General features: G+C 51.3%; 1 protein-coding gene across 2 annotated transcripts; it reads left to right on the forward strand.

The window, feature by feature from the left end:
* The first annotated feature begins 64 nt into the window (after positions 1-64).
* IL17D (interleukin 17D) lies at positions 65-19789 on the forward strand. Of its 2 annotated transcripts, XM_037017195.2 has the most exons (3): positions 65-1185; positions 1545-1840; positions 18355-19789. In XM_037017195.2, exons 1-3 carry the CDS (start codon positions 1171-1173, stop codon positions 18647-18649), a joined length of 606 nt encoding a protein of 201 aa, XP_036873090.2. In that variant the 5' UTR covers positions 65-1170; the 3' UTR covers positions 18650-19789. The 2 variants fall into 2 exon arrangements, with proteins under 2 accessions (XP_036873090.2, XP_017525820.3); XM_017670331.3 differs by lacking the exon at positions 65-1185 and having other exon boundaries at positions 1349-1840.
* The last annotated feature ends 465 nt before the right edge of the window (positions 19790-20254 follow it).

Below are 20254 nucleotides of genomic sequence, written 5' to 3' on the forward strand. Positions count from 1 at the left end.
GAACAATTTATCTACTTGTCAGAAAAAAGTGTTTTATAACCTCAAATGTTTACTCACCAAGAGCTGTAAACTGCTTAAATGGCTTAAATTGGAGATTTCGGTGGGATTGTTAGCAGTAAATAAAGTACTTCATAAACTCTTCAGTTATAGAATATTCAAGGCACATAAAAGTGTTGTTTTTCTACACAGCATAACTGAAATGTAGCTTAACCATTAGACAAATACCTTGTAGACAACCAAGGTAGTCAAGTACCAAAACTGCCAACTATTAAAGGAGCTATAAATTACATATTTTCTACACTCTGAAACCTTTCGACTGGTATCCATCTTTGTTTTACTTTCAAAGTATGAGTGCTGTAAAATAACCATGTTCATTAGCCTACCACCTAAAAAGCATTAAGCATTAATCTGTAGAATGAACGAATGAGCCAGTTTCCTTGTGTTCTCGTACAGTTTCTTCATTATAATTTATTGACAGAATATCACGCTTATTTTACATGACTGCTTGCACATACAACTTCGTCATGGAGTCCGACATTGTAACAGACCGAGTGATGCCCAGGTACAGCCAAAGACATACAAGTTGGGGGAAACAGTACTTTAAGAGTTGATAGAGGCACAGAAGGACCATTTCATGGGTGTTTGGGGGAAAGGAGAAATAGCCTCCTCTCACACTATTAAAAAGAGATTTTTTTAAATCTCTAAATACAATTCTTTGAACTCTGAATCTCAGAAGAGGACGTTGTCCTAAAGAGAATCCTTCTAGGTGTTGAGCGCATTCTTTTTCTAGGTGGCCTGCTCTGATCTCGGACAGCTTTAATGACCAGGGCACTGCTCACGCTCCGCCGGCACGCCTCCCCTACCCGCCGCTCGGAGGTTCGGAGCCCGGGCCCCCGGAGCCGGGCGCGGGGCCCTCCCCAGGCGGCGCGGCGCGGGGCGACTCCGAGGCTCCTTCGGGGGGCCGCGGGCGGCCCTGGCGGGCGCACTTCCTAAGTAACACGCGCCTTCCGGTCCCGCCTGGTCCCGCGGGCGGCCGAGGGCTAGGGGTCCGCTCACTCCCGCGGGTCCGGGCAGCCCGCCGCCCCTCCTCCCTCGGCGCGGCCCCGCGGGGGCGGGCGGGGGCGGGGACGAGCCGCGGGGCGGGGGCCGGGCGGCTCGGCGGCTGCGGGCATGGCGCGCGCGGGGGTGAGCGGCGGCCGCCGTCAGAGGCACTCGCAGCCCGTGGCGCAGCAGCCGGGCAGGCACACGCAGACGCGCACCGCGCAGCCGGCCCCCGCGCGGCCCCCGGCTCGGGGCGGCGGCGGCGGCGGACCGGGGCGCGCGGGCCGGCGCGGGGCCGGGCCCCGGGGCGCCCTCGGGCGGCGGGCGGGCGGCGGCGGCGGCGCGCGGGGGCCCGTCTGGTCGGCGCCCATCCTCCGGGCCGGCCTCCCGGCGCGCGGGGAGAGGGAGGCGCCCAGTGGCCCCCAGACAGCCGCGGGCGCCTGGGGTGCGGGCGGGGGCGCGGGCTCCTCCGCCGCGCGGCGCTGAGCGAGCCTGTCCCGCAGGTCTGGATGCTGGCGGCCGGCGTCCTGCTGGCGCTGTGTGCGGGCCGAGCCGCGGGCGCCCCGAGGGCGGGCAGGCGCCCGGCGCGGCCGCGGGGCTGCGCGGACCGGCCCGAGGAGCTCCTGGAGCAGCTGTACGGGCGGCTGGCGGCAGGCGTGCTCAGCGCCTTCCACCACACGCTACAGCTGGAGCCGCGCGAGCAGGCGCGCAACGAGAGCTGCCCGACAGGGGGCAGGCCAGCCGACCGGCGCTTCCGGCCGCCCACCAACCTGCGCAGCGTGTCGCCCTGGGCCTACAGGTGAGCTGCGGGCCCGGGCGCCAGGTGGGCCCCCGAGGCGAGGGAAGGTGGGGTGCAGCGGTCGGACAGGGAAGCAGGGTGGAGGCGCGCAGGATGCAGCCAATAGGGAGGGGAAGCGAGGTGGGTGGGGCGGGTGGGAAGCGGCCAATAGGGAGGGGAGGGGAGGTGTGTGTGGGGGGGGGGTAAGGTGGGCTCGTGGGGTGTGGCCAATAGGGAGGGGGAAGGAGGTGGGTGGACTGGTGGGGGCAGGTGGGTTCAGTGAGTAGAGCTGCGAAGTGAGGTGGATGGTGAGGGGACTGGGGACAAATGGGGCGCGGTAAAGGCAGGTGGGAGGGGTGGAGCAAGTGGGTTGTCCAGATAGGCACAATTCATTCCCACGAAGGCCTGTCAGCTCCCCCCTACGCCTTGAAGGAAACCTGCTTCCCTTTATTTATCTCCCCATTATTAAATATGCATGTATTCTTTCCCAGGTACATAGTTAAATGGGTGCCACAAGGGACCAAGCCAAAAGATCCTTTATTAATGTACATAGCATTTTGTACAGGAGGTGTGGAAGTCAGCAGACATTCCTTGAGTGACTATGGGGGTCTAGAGCTGCTGGGCATCCAACCGCACATCTTCTGAGACATTGAGCTTATAGTCTAAGGGACGAGTGGGGATATTTGGGAAGAAGCCTTAACACAAGGCAGAATATGATTTAGCATGAGAAGTTTAAGTGTGTGATAGTTTAAAGTGGTGGTGGGGGAGAGTTTTGAAGGATCAAAATTGCATGTGAAATGCACTTTGGGGAACGGCCATAATTCCAGGATGGGCTTGGGAAAGGGGGTCATCTCAGAAGAAAGAGTGTGCAGAAAGGGGTGTGTGTGCCGTGGTTAGCGTGGCTGTGCATCCTCAGCACGCGCTATGGCGGGCCCCTCCCGCCATGACTGCTGTGGTCCAGCTGGAGGAGGCGGCGGCCCACACGCTGACACAGGTGTGGAGAACGGCTTCAGGGAAAGAGCCAGGACAAGGCCGGCGGGCAGGAGCAGCTCACCTGTATGGGGAGGGCTGGCGAGGGGAGCAGACTGAGATCTGGGCCCTGTAGGCAATGTCCAAGTTGGATGCTTTTTGATCGAGGAAGCCAAGTAACCAGTCTGTGTTTGGAAGCCATCCAGACGGGGAAAGATCTGAGGAGATACCACACAAACGTGGTTGGTACTTCTGTCGAAGGGCAGTTATGGTCTGAATCGGGCAGTGCACTGGAAAAGGTGAGACTAGGGTCAATTTGGAAGATTTACTTAAAGGAGATGATTGTATGTTGGGGTGAGGGAGAAGGAGGGGGCATAAGATGCGAACGAGTCAGGCTTTACCCTGCTGTTGAGATGTGCAGAGAAAGTGCAATCGTTCCGTCAAAGTCCAATCTCCGCTCCCTGAAGCCCCCGCCTGCTTGTCCCTGGGCCTCCCTCCTCTAGCTGTGCCACGAAGGACCAAGTTGACTTGTGACTGAGGCCCCCCTGGCAGCCAGGGGAACCCACCCTGCCCTCCTTGCCCCTCTCATTCATCTGATGTCCTCAGGACACACCAATCAAACCAGTCATTCTGGTGGTTTCGTTCTCTTGCTTTTCCTCTCCCACAGCCCAAAAGGGCAGGCTATTATATTTAACTTCTTTCCCCAACCTCATTATACCTTTGATAGACTGAATTGCATTAAAGAGACTTGGGACATCTCTCAGCGTGACAGCTTGGCCTCTGTGGACAGAAGCTGCTGCCTCTGTAATTTTCTATAACAAACTCTAATCTCTCCAGGCAAACAGATGCCTCCACACTAGGCTGAGAGCCCTGTGGGACAAAAGGCAGAAAAGTAATACACAGAGGGCATTTTTCAAGACCTCCTGTTGGGCATGTCTCTCACATCTCTGGTTCGAGTTAATGGAATTTAAGCAAAGGAGGGGAACAGAATGAGGAGGGTTTGGGGGAGGAAATGAATTCAGGACTAGACCTGTTGCATTTACATGCCTGAGAAGTATACAGGTGCAGGTGACCAGCTGGCCATGGAAGTGTGGTCTCAGGAGAGGGATCAGGGCTGGCATACAGATCTGGGGTTAGCCCCGGAATGCCTCACCTAGTAAGTTAAATCGAGTTGCCCTTGCTACTCTCCTGGGGACTGGCTTCTGCATCCCTCCAGGAAAGACCCAAGGGCAGCAGGGAGGAGGGAATGGCTACGGGAGGTCATGGACAAGAATGGCACACAGTGCTGAGTGACCCTGGTGGGGGCTGCGGGGTCTCCCACGGAGCCCTGGCGCTGCGGAGCCCGGGAGCAGGAGCTGCATCTGTATCGGAGGCTTACAGCACCATCTGCATCCACGACCATATCACTCGGCCACACTGGGGACACTGTTCCCCTGGTGTGCACATGGAGACCCAGTGGCTTACACTCTCTGAAGGAAGGACAGCCTTCAAGGGATGGGCCCTGGGCCAGGACTCCAGATTGCTGGATGCTAACACTGGCCCTGCCTTTTCCTGCCAGGAGATGGCCTCTCTGCACTCCTCACCTCTGATTACTCCTCATCACCACCTCCCAAGGTGTCGTGAAGATTAGAAAAAGCAATACATGTGAATGTTCAAAACCTTTCCTAAAAGAGATGTGCAGAGGACAGCCCTGGCCCTTCGTGCTGATACTGCGGACCAGGTAGTCTGAGGGAAGGCATGTGCTCAGCTGTGCAGTGTAAGCTTGGAATTAGAAGTGGTATTTAAGGCTAAAAGGAGCCAGTGAGAACTCTTAAGAAAAATGGAGAGGGAAGCCGACTGCAAGTCGGAAATACTGAGAGGCCCAGAGAAGACCACTTGGGTGGATAGGAGAGGTTGTAGAATAGGAATTTGGACTATAAGGTGGATTTCCATATCTTTGGGGAAGAGATGGATCATTCAACAAATGATGTTGGTGCAGCTGAGTAACCAGCTGGCAAAAAATACAATTGGATCTCACACCCATATCAAAATAAATTCCAGATGATTCAGAGATTTAAATGTAAAAATAAAACCACAAAAACAGATTTAAAAATATGGTCCATTATATTTGCAGTCTTGGAGTGGAGAGACCTATTTAGTTGCTCACAGACCACCAAAGTCATAAAAGATGAGACTGATAGATTCAGTTGCATAATTATGTGCCATTTCTTCTTGGCAAAATTCAAAAAATCAAATAAGAAAAATATAAGGGCAAACAGAAAATTCTGGCAGCCCATGTCGCAAAGGGCTGGTTTCCTCAGCACTCCTACAACCCGACAGGGCAAAGGCAGAATGAAAACATGAGCAAAGACCACCGACGTTTCCCAGGGAACACAAGGTGCTGGACTTCAAGGTAGTAAGTGACATGTGTATTTAAACTACTGAGACACCTTTGGGTCTTTGACTCCCATCAGGCCTCTTTGAGGCAGGTGTGAGGAGAAGCATTCTCATATAGCAGGGGAGCGGGGTGAACTGGTACAGCTTCTACAGAGGGCAGTTAGGTATTACCTACCAAAATCTTAAATTCCCTGACCCGGCAGTTCCGTGGGCAGCCACTCTCGCCACCGACCAGCAGATGCTCACGCGGGGCGCCGCCTGCGGTAGCGGCCGGGGTGGAGACACACACACACCAACAGATAACTGGCTGACAAAGTGCTGTAAATGGTTGGGGGAGAGACACTGCAGCGCTCCGCGGGCCTAAAAACAGAGGGCAGCCCGGGCCGCTGCCTTGTGCTCCTAGAGACGCCGCCAGGTTCCGCCACTGCGCTAAGACCGCTCAGAGCGCAATGGCGCCTCCCCGGAGGGGAGCTGGGGGCGGGGGCCAGAGTGGGAAAGGGACCTACTTTCCACTTTTGTATTTTGTGAATTTTCTGCCCTGTGTACGCACTGTTCATTTCATAAACATCTTTATTTTTAAATTGAGAGCAGAAAGGGAAATGCGCCAACCTGTGGGAAAGGCATAAACTAAAGAAAGGAAGCTTCGCCAGGTTCTTGCAGCCTCTGGCTCCCCAAAAGCGCCGGTGCGGGGGGACCGCGTGCTCTTTCGGGCCTGGGAGGCACCGGAGGGACTGAGGAATGCGGCTAAGTGACAGGCGGGCAATGGTGCAGCCAAGTCGAATCCCAGACTGTCCCCACCTGGCTCATGTACACCATTAGAAATGCGACCTTCAACTTCCAGAGCATAAAAATATTTTTTCATTTACTCTGTGGCAGTCATGTTTGTTTCTCTTAAGCTCCAGAAACAAAAATGCCAAAATAAAATCAGTGTGATTGCTCAATGCGTGTATTTAAAGGCAAATTGACGTAGTAAGAAATATGTTGTAAGAACACTGAGGTTTATTAAGGTTTAAAGATACACATCACCCATTTTGTTGAAACCTCCAACACCTTCCAATATTCTAAATAATTTTGTTTATATTTTCAATTTGGGGTAGTAGTCTAAAGATATTACTCATATCGCTAGGATTGAGTAATGCACAGTTTGTTTTTAGGCTTTGCTGCTTTTCTCCTAATTCTTTCTCCTGGAAATTTAAGAGACTACCCCTAAACGTCTTCGGCAATGAACAGCGCCATGGATGGCAATGACAGCAAGGGTATATATAGGTGGGAAGAACATGCAACAGGACGGGCTGGAGGACACTGGCTGGGGCGGGTGGGGGCGGCGGGGAGGGGGTGTTGAGCGACTTAAAAATAGAGGCTTGGTTGACAAACCCTCCCCAAGAAAGGGCGCCGCCAGAGGAGGGCGTTGGGCCTGGGTGGGGACCAACTGGGGAAGGCTCGGGAAAGCCGTTGTCTCCCCACGGCGGGCCCAAGGGGCCCCGCCATCACCAGCACTTGGGGCAGCTGACTCGGGAAGAGGGGCGCAGCGGCAGCTTCCAGCCCACGCGGGGGTCGGGCGGGCCAGCGGCGCCCCGTCACAGGTTGACCTTTCCATCTCAATAAACTCATCACCGGATGTGCTGCGACACTTAGAAAGGCTTTCCACAGCAAAGGTTGGAATAAAAAGGGTATTCCTGCCCACTCGCACCCCGGTCCTCAGGCCAGCTGACCCGTCGCTCGCGCTCGGTTTGAGCCGCGCTGTGCTCGGATCGGGGCCGACGCTCTTCCCCAGGGCGCGGGGCGCCGTGCCCAGCGCTTGTTCCTCATCGTGTCATTTGTAAGTTGTGCACAGGAATGCGGCGCTGGGGAGTCACGGGGCGCCGTGGGGGCGCCACCCGCGGCTCCGCTCCCGCCTCCCGAGCGCTCGCCGCCGCCCCGCCCGCCCGGACCGGGGCCGCCCGCGGCTCGGCGCGTCCCCAGGGAGGGCGCCCCGCCCCAGGCCCGAGGCGGCGCCGCGCCGGCCGGGGCCGACAGGGGGCAGCACCAGGCCGGCTCCCCGAGGGAGCCCCGTCCTCGTGATCTCTGAAATGTGGGGAGTCCTTTCCTTTTCACAACGTTTCTCTTTAGCAAGTTGACGTTTTCCGGGGTCGCTGCTCCAAACCTGTGGGTCATTCTAATGACATACGAAGAAAGCGTTTCTGTCTTCGGGGAACCAGCCAGGGGCTGCCGGTCTGCACGTCTCCTAGGGATGCTGTTCTGCGGAGGCAGCAGGGATGTCAGGGGCCCGGGCAGGCGCCGGCCCCCAAATTCACTGTGGAAAACGAGACACCCCTGTTTAAAGCAGCATGTTTAAGAAATGTTGGTATTTTCCCAAAAAATATTTGCATGGTTAAGTGACCTTTAATTGGCCCAAGTTCTGTAGGGTTTGTTTTCTCTGAGCCACCCAGTATAGGAGGCTCTGCTGCACCTATCACTGTCCGAGGGTAAAAATAAAAGCATTGTCATGGAGTATTGTCGCGCGGTCGCACCTCCTAGGCTGGAAATAGATGTGCCCATTTGCTTTGATGGTTATTTTCTCGCTGCCTGGGTTTTGCTTCGGCGTTCTTGGGGAGGCCATGGACGATAGTGGCGCTTCATTCCACCACCACCTTTTTAAGTTTCCTCACCTGAACAAAATGTTACTCCTAATACCGACAGAGGATTGGGGAGAGTCAAGGAAGGAAAGCACGGACCATGGGGTGAAATTCCTTACATTGCCCATCCTCCCAAAATGACCTATGTGGATTTTGAAGGACTGAGTACACTGCTCACTAAATGAATAAGGTCAAAGAGAAAATAATTCACCAAGAACTCTGGAATTAAATAAAGAGTCTAAGCTACTGTTTTGATCTGAGTTATTCCTCATAATATGGCAATAGCTAGTTCCTTTTGGGTGGAGGCGCTTGGCCTGTGTGTGGCAAAGACGGACACATCAAAGGTGGCTCTGAACCCAAATTCTGCAGTTCCTTTGGACAGATAGTTAAGCCATCCCGTGGGCATGAGCTGTGTTTTCCCTTGGAAGAGAAATTTCCCAACTGCACTGAATGTGTGGCATCTGCCATGACAAAAGATAAAACCCTTTGAGAAATTCTCTCATGCTCATTTCTCTCTCCCTTTCTCTCTGTGAAGCTTTTTCGTTTTTCTGAATTATCTTCTAAATTCTTCACCACGCCATTAGTTTCGCTCTGCTCTTCCCTGATCTCCCAGATGAACAGATTTTACATGGAATCAATGGATTTCCTGGTCGCGGCTTTACCACCTACCAGGTGTCTGGCTAATTTATGCGGGAGCTGAGTCCCGCTGCCCAGCTGTGCGAGGGCGGAAGTCAGCTGGACCAAGTCCAGGGAGCTGGCAGGCTCTGGGAGGCCCGTCACCCTGCCGGTACCTCAGTTTCCTCCTGAGGAAAGGGAAAGAGGGGCAGCCTGAGCCCCTCCAGGCTCCCAGTTGCCCAGAGCCAGCTGGGTTGGCAGGGGAACTGCCTCACTGGCTTAGCTCCAGGGCCGACCTTGATGCCCAGTTCTGGATCACACCAAAGTCAACCTCGATTCCCGCAGGCGGGTAGAATTGACCTCTGGCTCTCCTTGGCCAGCGAAGAGGGCCAGGTGAAGCCTGCTGGGGATCTAGACTCCAGGGCGTCTGCCAGGTCCAACTTCATTGCTCTCCCAGGCCGGTTTTTCCATGTCCTCTTTCATGAGAAATGCATGACTGACGTGTTCTTGTAGGGGCCAGAAGGGCATTTTTCAGAGCTTCTTGGCAGCGTATACTGAAGATCTTTGGCTCTCTCGGGCCTTAGCGAATGGAGACCGGGTGGGGCTGCCAGGCCGGCTTTCCAGCAGAGGGAAGCTGGGGTCTTCATGTCCCTGGATAGCCCCTGGCCGGCACTCCGGGGCCTCCCGGAGTTCAGCCCTGTGGCTCTGAGCCTTGTCCGGCACCATGCTTTTCCCTACAGTCTTGTAACTTTCCCCTCCCAGCTTTGGGGCTTGTTCCAGAGAGAGAAAGGGAGATTGGAAATTTAGACAAACCCACCTCAGAGACTCATTATTTCTCAGACCTGGAGGCCACATGGCCTCCCCCGGGGCTGTGTGTTAGAATTACTGGAGAGGTTAAAATATCTATCAGCACCCTGACCCCACGTGAGAGCCGTGAGTTCTCGGGGGTCGGAGAACAGAGGTCACCAGTTTTACAAGCTCATTTGTGGGCCTCCAGTGAAGAATGGCTGAGAGCTCAACCCTGTCCTGCTCACAATGCCAATTACTTGTTGAGTTGACAGTGACCTTCTGCATTAACTATACTCCTCGTTGTAGGGAGTCCCAGGCTGGTAGGATCATGAAGTTTGACTGAATTTGGGAAAATGCAATCATCCAGTTGTCTATTATCTATGCAGTCCGTGTATGTATGGCTAAATGCTTTTTAGAGGGAGCACCCGACCTTGTTGCTGGCTGCCCCTGGGAGTGGTATTCTGGTGGCTGCCAGTGGTTCTTGCTTCAGAAGGCAGAACAAGTCACCTGCGCAGCCCGGCACCATGAGGAGCTCCTGACTCGGTGGGAAAGGGCTGAAGCGTGAGAATCTGTTTTCAGCAGAGCCCCCCGTGGTTCTGATGCAGGTGGTCTGAAAATCAGTTTGGGAATCTTACTTATGCCTCGTTTTTATTGCCCACATCCCAGAAGACAGATATTTTTCAGAGGAATCTTAGCTCGTGGAAAGGGAAATTGGTTATCTCCTGGCTTTCCCAAATATCTTTGTATTACCCTGAGTTTGTGATACCTCGATATCTGATAAAGTGAGTCCCCTTCCTTCTTCAAGATTGTCTTGACTATTCTTGGACTTTTTCCCTTTAAACAAAATTTAGGGTCAGCTTGCCAAGTTCTAAGAGAAATCCATTAGGAATCGCACTGACTTTATAGATTAATTTGGGGATTTCTCCAATGTCTTTGAGACTCAGCAGATTACAGGTATTTCTTCTAAGGAGAAAACAGATAAACATACCACATTACCAGTCCTGCCATCAAGAAGCTGAAGGAAGTGGCCCTGCCGTCAAACCCATCCCCTCCACCTTGTGAAGAAGCAGACAGGCACAATGATTTGCCCATCCTGGTTAGTAACTAGACTGGAGCAAAATTTTAGGTTGAGGACTCTTATTAACTCCATCTTGTCCTTTTTAGGAAGTTTATCAGCTTGAACTCGTTGACCTTAAGACCTGGCAAACCATGACTTGTGAGGCAGGTTTGTTGCCACTTACACTGTTCAGTGCTTGTGGGTTTCCAGTCTGGACTGAAGAAGGCATTTCCCTTCACTCTGCTCCTGTGTTTGGAGTCTTGAGATGGCAGTGAAACAATCATACGTAGCCTCTGCTGTTTTAAGGTTAAAATAAATTTATGTTTTGCAATGCAGGAGGGAAAGACATGTCAAAGAGTTTGTGCCAGTAAATAGTACGGCTGTACTTGGGCATTAGAGCACATCAGGTGCTGCGGTCCCAGCCACCGGAATGTGCTCATTGTTCCCCCATGGCAGTCCCCTCGGAACCGCTTCGAATTGTTTCCTACCAAGTTCAGGGGCCCAGGGGCAGAGCTCTTTTTCTGCCTCTGCTGTCACTTCATTCCTCTCCCAGCTCAGTTTCCATCACCTCTAATCATCCCTGGAGGACTTGTCCTTTGTTCTTGGATTAAGCCAGGCCAGCTGTCACTCACTTGAGCCAAGATTCACACGTGGCCCCAGAGACACTTCTGGGATCCCATCAGAGGGGAAAACTTGATTTGTTTCAAGCGTGTTGCTGTGCCAAGCTTCAGCGAGCAGCATGCAGAAAATGTGAAGACAAAAGAATTATTGCTCGCGAGGAGGCAAGACAGCCGTGCAGGATTCTTACTTGATGGCATTGCCATGTTTGGTAAGAGAAAAGGATCGCTGTGGGAGGCCCTTGATGTTTTGTTTTTGTGGCAGCTTTTCCTTTAACCAAAAAGCCCTACTCGCTGACGCTTTCCCCAGAATCTTAAGGCAGGAGTTTGGGGTGACGGATGTCAGCTTTATGTTTGGCCCCTGGCAGTCCTGAGGCATCTAGAACTTTCCTCTTACCTCTTTCCATCCCCCAACTGTGTCCTTCAGAATGCGTCTGTTTCATGCTGTTTTCTGTAGTGCATTGTTGTCTCAGGACTGGTTTGGGGGGCCGGGGGCAATATATGTGTTGTCTTCCCTCCCTTGGGCACATTTCTATTTTAAGGAAAATCTCCTGAGTATAAAATATAAAAAATTTCAAAACCACCAATGCTTATGCCTTCTTGTTTTGTCCCATGTCCCAGGCAGAGGTGGGGGCAGGCAGGTGTCTTTCTGTCCCAGAGCCTTGGCCCAGAGACGTCAAGTGGAAATTTCAGTCCTAGGGGACCCGCTGGTGGGGTGAAGTGGACATTTTTACTCAGATGAGCCTTCTGGCCATCACAGCATCCAAGCCACTATCAGCTGTACCTATAAAACGAACATAATATGTGGAATTTTACTTGCATACTGTGGTGGTAGAAGGATAAATCCCAGTTGTTTAGAATTGGAAGGGATCTCTGACACCCTAGGTCAAACTTGCCTTACGATGAGGGAGCTGAGTCTGAAGAGGCTGTGCCTGGCCTTCCTGCCTCTCCCCTATTTTGTGCTGTAACTGAGGCTACACTATCAGGAGGATCTTTTTAAACATCAGTCTGATCATATTTATACTGCTTATTGCTTATTGTCCTTTCATGACTGCCCGTGATCTACAAGGTAAAATAAGGACTTCTTCCTTTAGTCGTGAAGGCTCTGGACCACCTGTCACGTTCCTTGCCGCATCTCCACCCCACCACACACACAGGTGCACGCATGTCCCTCCAGCTGTTGTGACCTGTCTGCATCTCCCACCGCATGTTCTTCGCTCCCTGACTGTCGCACCCTTGCTGAGTACTTCCCTCACCCTCTTTTCCCTGTCCTCTGGTCTCACCTCGGCCTTCCTGGGCGGGAGCCTTGGCTTCCCCAGTAGAGGCACCCATATCTGTGTACTTTGCCCCGGTCGTCCTGACCCCTGACTGGAGCTTCCATGGAGGGGCTGTACCCTGACCCAGAGCCTGCCTCAGGAGCTTGAAAAGTCTGCTGAAATGATGGTCATTACTGACCCACTATTTGGCAAATTCAGGCGGCACACTGTGATTCTCTAGACTTTAGCACTGTGTGTGTGTGTGTGTGTGTGTGTGTGTGTGCATGCTCACCTATTTGGACAATATAATGACTCTTTGTTAAACAAAAGTACACAATACCATTATCACACCTAGCAGTTAATACTTCCTTAACACCTTCAAATATTCAATCAGAAATATTTCCATGAGTCTCCTAAGGAGGGTATTTTTAAGTTCTAACAGAGATAAACTCTTATTTTTTAATGATGTTCATAACTGATGTTTATTATTACTTTTGATTGAAATATATACAATATTGTATTGGCTTCAGATGTTTAAGCAACCAGTCTGTTTTCTGTGTTTATGAGTCTATGTCTGCTTTTTGTTTGTTAGTCTTTTTTAGATTCCACATATGTGAAATCATATGGTATTTGTCTGACTTATTTCACTAGCACAATCCCTCTAGGTCCATCCATGTTGTTGAAGTGGCAATATTTTGTTCTTTTTTGTGGCTGAGTAATAGTCCATCTTTTTAAGCCATTCATCTATTGATGAATGCTTAGCTTGCTTCCATACCGTGGCTATTATAAACAATGCTGCAATAAACATAGGGGTACAAGTATCTTTTTGAGTTAGTGATTTTATTTTCTTTGGGTAAATTCCAGAAGTAGAATTACTAGGTCACATGGTAGTACTATTTTTAATTTTTTGAGGAAACTCCATGCTTCTTTCTGTAGTGTCTGCACCAGTTTACACCCCCACCAGCAGTGCCCAAGGGTTCCCTTTTCTCCACACCCTCACCAACACTTGTTAACTCTTGTTCCAGCCTTTCTGACTGGTGTGATGTGGTATCTTATTATGGTTTTAATTTGCGTTTCCCTGATGATCTGTGAAGTTGAGCATTTTTTGTGTCTTTTGGCCATCTGTATGTCTTTGGGAAAATGCCTATTCATTTTTTAATAGGATCATTTGGTTTTTTTAGTGCTGAGTTATATGAGGTCTTTATATATTTTGGATATTAACCCCATATTGGATATATCATTTACAAGTACATTCTCCAATACTGTAGGTTGCTTTTAATTTTGTTGACAGTTTCCTTTGCTGTACAGTAGCATTTTAGTTTGATGTACCCATACTTGTTTATTTTTGCTTTTGTTTCTCTTGCCTGGGAAATATATCCAGAAAAAAAATTACTAATCTTTATGTTCAAGAGTTTGTTGCCTAAGTTTTCTTCTAGAAGTTTTATTGTTTCAGGTCTTACATGTAGGTCTTTAATCCATTTTGAGTTTACTTTTGTATACGATGTAAGAAATGGTCCAGTTTCATTTTCTTGCATGCAGCTGTCTGGTTTTCCCAACACTATTTATTGAAAAGATTGTCTTTTCCCCATTGTATATTCTTGCCTCCTTTGTCATACATTAGTTAACCATATAAGCATGGGTTTATTTCTGGCCTCTCTGTGGTGTTCTGTTGATCTGTGCCATGCTGTTTTGATTACTATAACTTTGTAGTATAGTTTGAAATCATAAAATGTGGTATCACCAGCTTTGTTCTTTTTTCTCAAAATTGCTTTGGCTCATAGGTATTTTTTTTAACTTTATTTTTTCTATTATTTAACTCTTCATTTTGAAATAATTTCAAACTAACAAAAGATTTTGTAAATAAAGTACAAGTAATTTACATGTACCTTTTACCCAACTTCCTCAAATGTCATCATTGTAACTGAGCATAATTATCAGGATCAGGAAATACACACTGACCCGATACTGTGATCTGTGGACCTTACTCAGTGCCCCTGGGGTGCCCCTTTCTGTTTCTGGACCAAGCCCAGGTTCACATATTGCTCTGGTGGTCAAGGCCCCTTAGTCACCTTCCGTCAGTTTTAGTGACAGCCCCTGAGGTCTTTGTCTTTTGTGATGTGACACTTTTGAAGAGCCCTGGTCAGTTACTTTGTGGAGTGTCCCTCAGCTTGGCTTTGGTATGTTTTTTAAGCAACTATATCATTTCTCCTCCAAACGGAGACACTTGGGGGTCAAAAAGAGCCCAGTTCATAGCTGCAGGTGTGGACCTGGCGAGTGGTGCCTCAGTGTTTACGTCACTGTGCTCAAGGCTCTTTTAATATGTGGGTCCCCACCTCCTTCCTTTTTTCCCCTTGGAATGAAACTTCTGCTGAGTGTCCTCCATTCTGTGTGTTGTTGGTCACATCCTCATGGTGCCATTTAATATGTTGCTCCATCCCATCTTTCCAGTAAACTGGTTCGGTCAGATTCCAGTTCATTTCTGAGCAGTCCCTACTCAAGTCTCTGCCCTTCTTTGCTTGGGGATGTCACTCCTGCTTCTGGCAGTCTCTGTAGTTAGACTTCTCCCTTCAAAGCTGGTTTCCCCTGCCTTTTATTTGGTATCTCTCCATACATTCCCCTGAATAGTCTTATTTAGCCACTATCTGTATCTGCTAATAATAGATGAAGACCCACCTTCAGCCAAGATCTCTCCTGGTCTCCAGCCATCTTCCATCTGGTTGTCTGAGGGATCTAAAATGCCATCTGATTGGGTCACTTCCCTTTTAATCCCTCGCATTGCCTTCAGGGGCAAATATAGATTCTTCACTATGAACTTCTCCTTTCATTATCCAGCCCCCACAAACGGCTCCAGCCACATCTTGTGGTTTCCTCCCAGTCCTGCAGTCCTGACTCAGACATGCCCCTCCACTCTCAGCTGTTCCTCTGCCCTAAGTATCCTTCCCCCTTCTTCATCTGGATGAATTCCCCAAGAGCCACCTTTGCTGGGAAGCCTCCCGGCCACGGGCTGGGTTAACCCTGCACACGCTGTACATTCTCCCCCGGACGGCAAGCCCGTGAGAGGATGTGTAAGTTTCATCTCTCTCCCCATTGCCTGGGACATCACTGGCACTCAGATGTTTGTTGAATCAATGTTGAAAGTGATGGAATATATCATAAATACCTTTTCCTTCACATTTTAAACTAGGGTCTGATATTGACCTCAGTCAATAGTTGGTGCCGTCCAGACTCACCAGCTCGCCAAGTCTTACTCTCAGGTGTGGGCAAATGAATGAGTAAAAATACAGTCCTGACCTTTCCCTCCCAGGCAAAGACAGAAAAAGTGTAGTTCTATCTCGGAGGCACAAAGTATTATGAGAATGTGGGGAAAAGAGAGTTAAATTTAAAGAAAATTTGAAAGCTCAAGATAATGGTTTGAATTGGACCTTAAAATACAAGATTTCATGGGGTTGATACTGGTTTTGGGAAGAGGCATCTTGATAAAAGCGTGACTGCAGCACCTACACGAAGCTTTCCACCTTGGGCACCTAGAGGGATGCTGCGGGGTGTGCAGTGAGGGCTGGGCTGCGGAGGCCTTGAAGGCAAAGCCGAAGTCGTCCCTGATGTGGGTCCCCACAGCTGTGCCTCAGCCTGCCGCAGGTGGGGGCCAGGAGTGAGGCGTCACAGAGAAGGCTGGGAAGGCCTGCAGGTGCAGGGGGAGCTTTACAGCCCTTGCAAGGACAGAGCTCATGATGCTACAGAAGTTTCTGGTGGCAGGACTGAGGAAAAAGTAGCATTGACCAGCTTAGAATTATTTTTTAACTATTTGTGCATGTATGTGGAGGGAAGCGTGACTGGACAAAATCAGTGTAAGTCTAAGTGCTGTGGCTTCATTTTGCAGACAGTGCCACTCCCCGCAGGTCGATCGGCCTTCCTCCTGACGCTGCCCTCCTCCTGGTCCTGCAGTGAGGAGGAAGTTCAGGGCTGTGCCTGCGCCCTCGACCACCAGCCAGCACCTGCTGCCTTCTTGCCCCTTCCCCACGTCCTTCCGATCACCCCGAATTCCCAGAAGCCTTGGAATCACTGCTGACCTCTCCCCTGACCTCATCCCCCTCATTCAAATAGTGGCCAAGTACTTGGAAATGTCCCTCTAAGGCTTTCAAATGCTTGAATGGCAGGTTGGGAGCGGGCCTCCAGTCTGACCGTCTCCCACCCCATCAGGGCCACCCGCCAGGCTGGCCTCACCAGCTGCCCCTCTTGCGTGTCCTGGTGTCTCTGGCTCCTGCCACTCACTGGGCTGGCACTTCAGCACCTCTCAGTGTCATGCAGGCTGCCTCACAGGCCCTTCCTCTGGGCAGAACCTCCTCAGTTCCTTCCAGCTGTGTGAATGGCACGTAGTTGCTGTTGAGGGAATCTGTCATTGCATGAAGAATCCATTCCTAGAATCTCGCTCGCCCAATCATGCTTCGATCCATTAATGTCTAAAGAGGTCGGATCCAAATGAAGAAACCCATGTCCCTTTCTGAGGCCAGAGCCCCGCTTCCCCTCTCAGCCCTGGGAGATGCAGCCCTTTCCTTGTGGATGTGACCTCTGGGTGGAGAAGCCTCCGGGCCAATCTGCTTTGCATTTGCATCCTGTCACTGCATGCTTGGCACCCCTGGGCTTCTGCCTGCCCTTCCCCAGGACGTCCATCCTGCCCCGTCAGCCTTGCTGCCCTGTAGCTCCTGTTCTGCGGCCACTCTGGGCTGTTCCCAAACAGTCCGCTGCCCGCTCACCCATCCCTGCTGCCCCTGCCCGTCCTTCAGCCGGATGGTCTGAACATGCTCCTTAACTGGGAGCCTTCCAACTTGGTTAAGGAACATGGGTCATTAGCGGCGAGGACCTACAAGAGAACTAGTCCGTGGGGGTTTGCGCCTCAAGGATATGACGCTGCTGCAAGCCACGGAGGGCTCACACCTCGCCCAGCCAGGGTCCCTCCCCGTGGGGTGTCTGTGCTGCAGCCACACTCTGCTGTCCACAACCCTGGCTAACAGGAACCCGGATGAGAAGCCATGCACACCTCAGCTTCCAGGGCTTATGGGCCTTTAAGCATGTCTCATCTCTTCCATTTATATCCTAGGCTTCAGCCGAGTCGGCACTTTTGGGGGTGCTCTGAGCCTAGCACACTGCGGGGCTATAAACGTGGGTGTGTGATGGCTGAGGGGTTACAGATATGGCTGCGATGCCGAAGATTTCAGGGTCCAGAGGACTCAGCTCTAATGGAAAGAGGAACTTATTCCTAAGGGGATTGTACATGCTTTAAAGGGGCAGGTCAATGGAAATGATTATTTTGGGTCATGGCAATCCCATAAGAAGTGTGACAGCCCCTCCCTGTGCAAAGGGACACTTGGGAGGAGTCCTGGGTCCCCACTAATGACTAGATGCAGCTTTGACCTCCTGGCTGGTGGGGAACAGAGGGCAGAGTCCAGCCTGAAGCACGTCTGTCCCCCGCCAGGAGCCATGGGGCCCGGCTGGGTTCCAGATGCCTGTGGCACTGTGGCTGCAGGCTGTTCTGTAGGTATTGATACTCAGTACTTGGCATCTGACCAGAAATAGGGGTACTTGGAAGAGGAGGACAATGGGCCAGTGTAAACCATGACTCACTTTCTGATGTCCAGGCTGGCCAGTCCTGCCCTCCTCTGGTGTGGCTTCACCCCCTCACAGAGGGCACACAAACCCCTCAGACAGGCGGGCACAGGGCCCACCTCACGGCTGGCTGGACAGGAGTCTTGTAGGTTCCTTTGCTCATGGCTGTCAAGCCTGGTGGCTGCCCCGTCTGGCACCCAGGCCCCTAGCCTCCTGCAGAGGCAGCCCTGTCTGGGGGGCAGCAGGGGGCAGCTGCCCTGGCACTGTGGCCTCCCATGGGACTGCAGAGCCTGGCGGGCTGGAGGGGAGGTGGTGAGGGGCCTTGGGGACTACTGCTCTGGGGCTGGCGTTGCAGGCCCAGGCAATGAGCAGAGGTCTCATGTTTGTTTCTGGTGGGTACATGCGGTCACCTCTCAGGGCACAAGCAGAGTACAGAGGTTTTATTTGTGTGGATGCTGAAAGCATTTTGTAGAGAGTGGCTTAAGGACAGCTATAGACTGTCTTCACCATTTAGAATATAACGAACTTAGGCCATTTATCAGTTTTGATTGCTTGGCCACTATCTGGGGGATGAAATGAGGGCGGGATGTCTTCCAGCTGCCCCCCAGAGCATGAGCTAAGCCTTCTCTCTTCCCTGCAGAATTTCCTACGACCCTGCCAGGTACCCCAAGTACCTGCCTGAGGCCTACTGCCTGTGCAGGGGCTGCCTGACCGGGCTGTTCGGGGAGGAGGATTTTCACTTCCGCAGCACCCCGGTGTACATGCCCACCGCCATCCTCCGGAGGACCTCCGCCTGCGCCGGGGGCCGCTCCGTGTACACAGAGGAGTACGTCACCATCCCCGTGGGCTGCACCTGCGTCCCCGAGCCGGAGAAGGAAGCCAACAGTGTCAACTCCAGCATGGACAAGCGGGGTGCCAAGCCCGGCCGGCCCTGAGGCCACGCAGCCCCACCAGCCAGCGCTCTCCCTGAGCCCTGTGCCCTTGTTCAGCGGCCTCGTGGGGGGGGGGGGGGACCAAGAGCTCAAGCAGAAGAGCCCTGGGGAGGGCTTTGGTCTAGACTACCTGGCGGCTACTCATAGGGCATTCCCTGGGTCTCCTGTAGGCAAAAACTGAGGGGATGTGGCCCAGTTGATGGCACAGGGTCAGGACCCCCGAGGGTGACCAGGGCCTTGGGTTAGGAAGTGTTCATTGATGCTCCTCTGGGCCCAGGCCGCCTCCCTGTGCCACAGGGCCACAGTGGGTGCTGTGAGGGATACACAGGGCCCTCCTGGAAGAGGTCAGAGCCACCACAGGAGAGAGGACAGGTGCTTAAAAAATAATCTGCTTTTAAAAAGAAAAATATGTACTTTTTTTATTCAACTGTTTTCAATAAGGGCAGAAATTATTTTTATATTAGCAATTTTGAGCAAGTATATTGAAAACTTTTCACTTGACATATAAGCATTTTATAAACACTCAGTTTTCACCTCCTCTGGTAGGACTTTCACCAGCACGATCAGAATCTGCAGGTAAACTCTCAGTGGGCACTGTGGCCTGGGCTCTGGAGCCAGCCCGCCTGGACCCTGCATGGAAATGGAAACACAGCCCTGAATCTGCCAGTTCCTCCTCCCACTAGAGACCCCGCAGGCTGCCACGTGAATGAAAGGGATGCACCGGAGGCCCAGATCACCCCCAGACTGGCCACAATCCCAGAAATCTCAAATTTGGTTTATTTGTGAGCACATAAATGGCCAAAGATTTACACAATATTGTTTTTTTCACTTCTGAAAGTCAGCAGGGACAATTTGTGGTGGATAGGTGGTGAGATAAGGCAAGAGGTAGAATGCTGGGCCTTTGCCAAATCTCAGGAAGAATCCAAGTTTTGGTTTAGCTATAAGGGATTTAGGAACAAGCCAAACAGGAGAAAATGGGCCAACTTACTATTTCCAGAAATCAGTATTGGAGGCCTCATTTTTACATACTGCAGTCTGAGCTAAATGCTAACTCTTTTCTTTAGGCTGAAAGCCTGTCCCTAAACACAGTTATCTGTAAAAACGGGAAGTTCTTTTTGTATCATTAAAGCAACTGGAAGTGAAGGGCATGTGGCTGTGTGCATTTCTCTCTGGACTTGACTTTGATGGGCTCAGCTAATTTTTAAGGAAACAATATGCTAATGAGGCCCTCATTTTGTATTAATTTTATGCTTGAAGCTTAAATTACAATTTGATATGGCCTCAGAAAGACCAACTCGTCTGTGAAGTCCGTCTCTGCTCCTGTGACACCCCAACCATGCCAAGAGGTCTCCCGTATTTGTACATGTTTCATTCTCGAGCTTCAGCTGTCAGGGAGCTAACGGGGCGGCACCATCCCTCGTTACTGTCAGCCTTAGTTTGATCTGGACAAGAGGCTCCTTAAGAGAACTTTCATCTTGTACTAAACATTGACAGAAGCTGTACGTGAAAAACACGTCATTGAGCAAAAATCCAGATTTTCCAAATAGAAAATTCAAAATTGAAAGCCATGGCTATGGATAGTTCTGTGCAGTATGGGGAATTTTACTT

Source organism: Manis javanica, chromosome 1 (assembly GCF_040802235.1).
Source record: "Manis javanica isolate MJ-LG chromosome 1, MJ_LKY, whole genome shotgun sequence".
NCBI classification, from domain to species: Eukaryota; Metazoa; Chordata; class Mammalia; order Pholidota; family Manidae; genus Manis; species Manis javanica.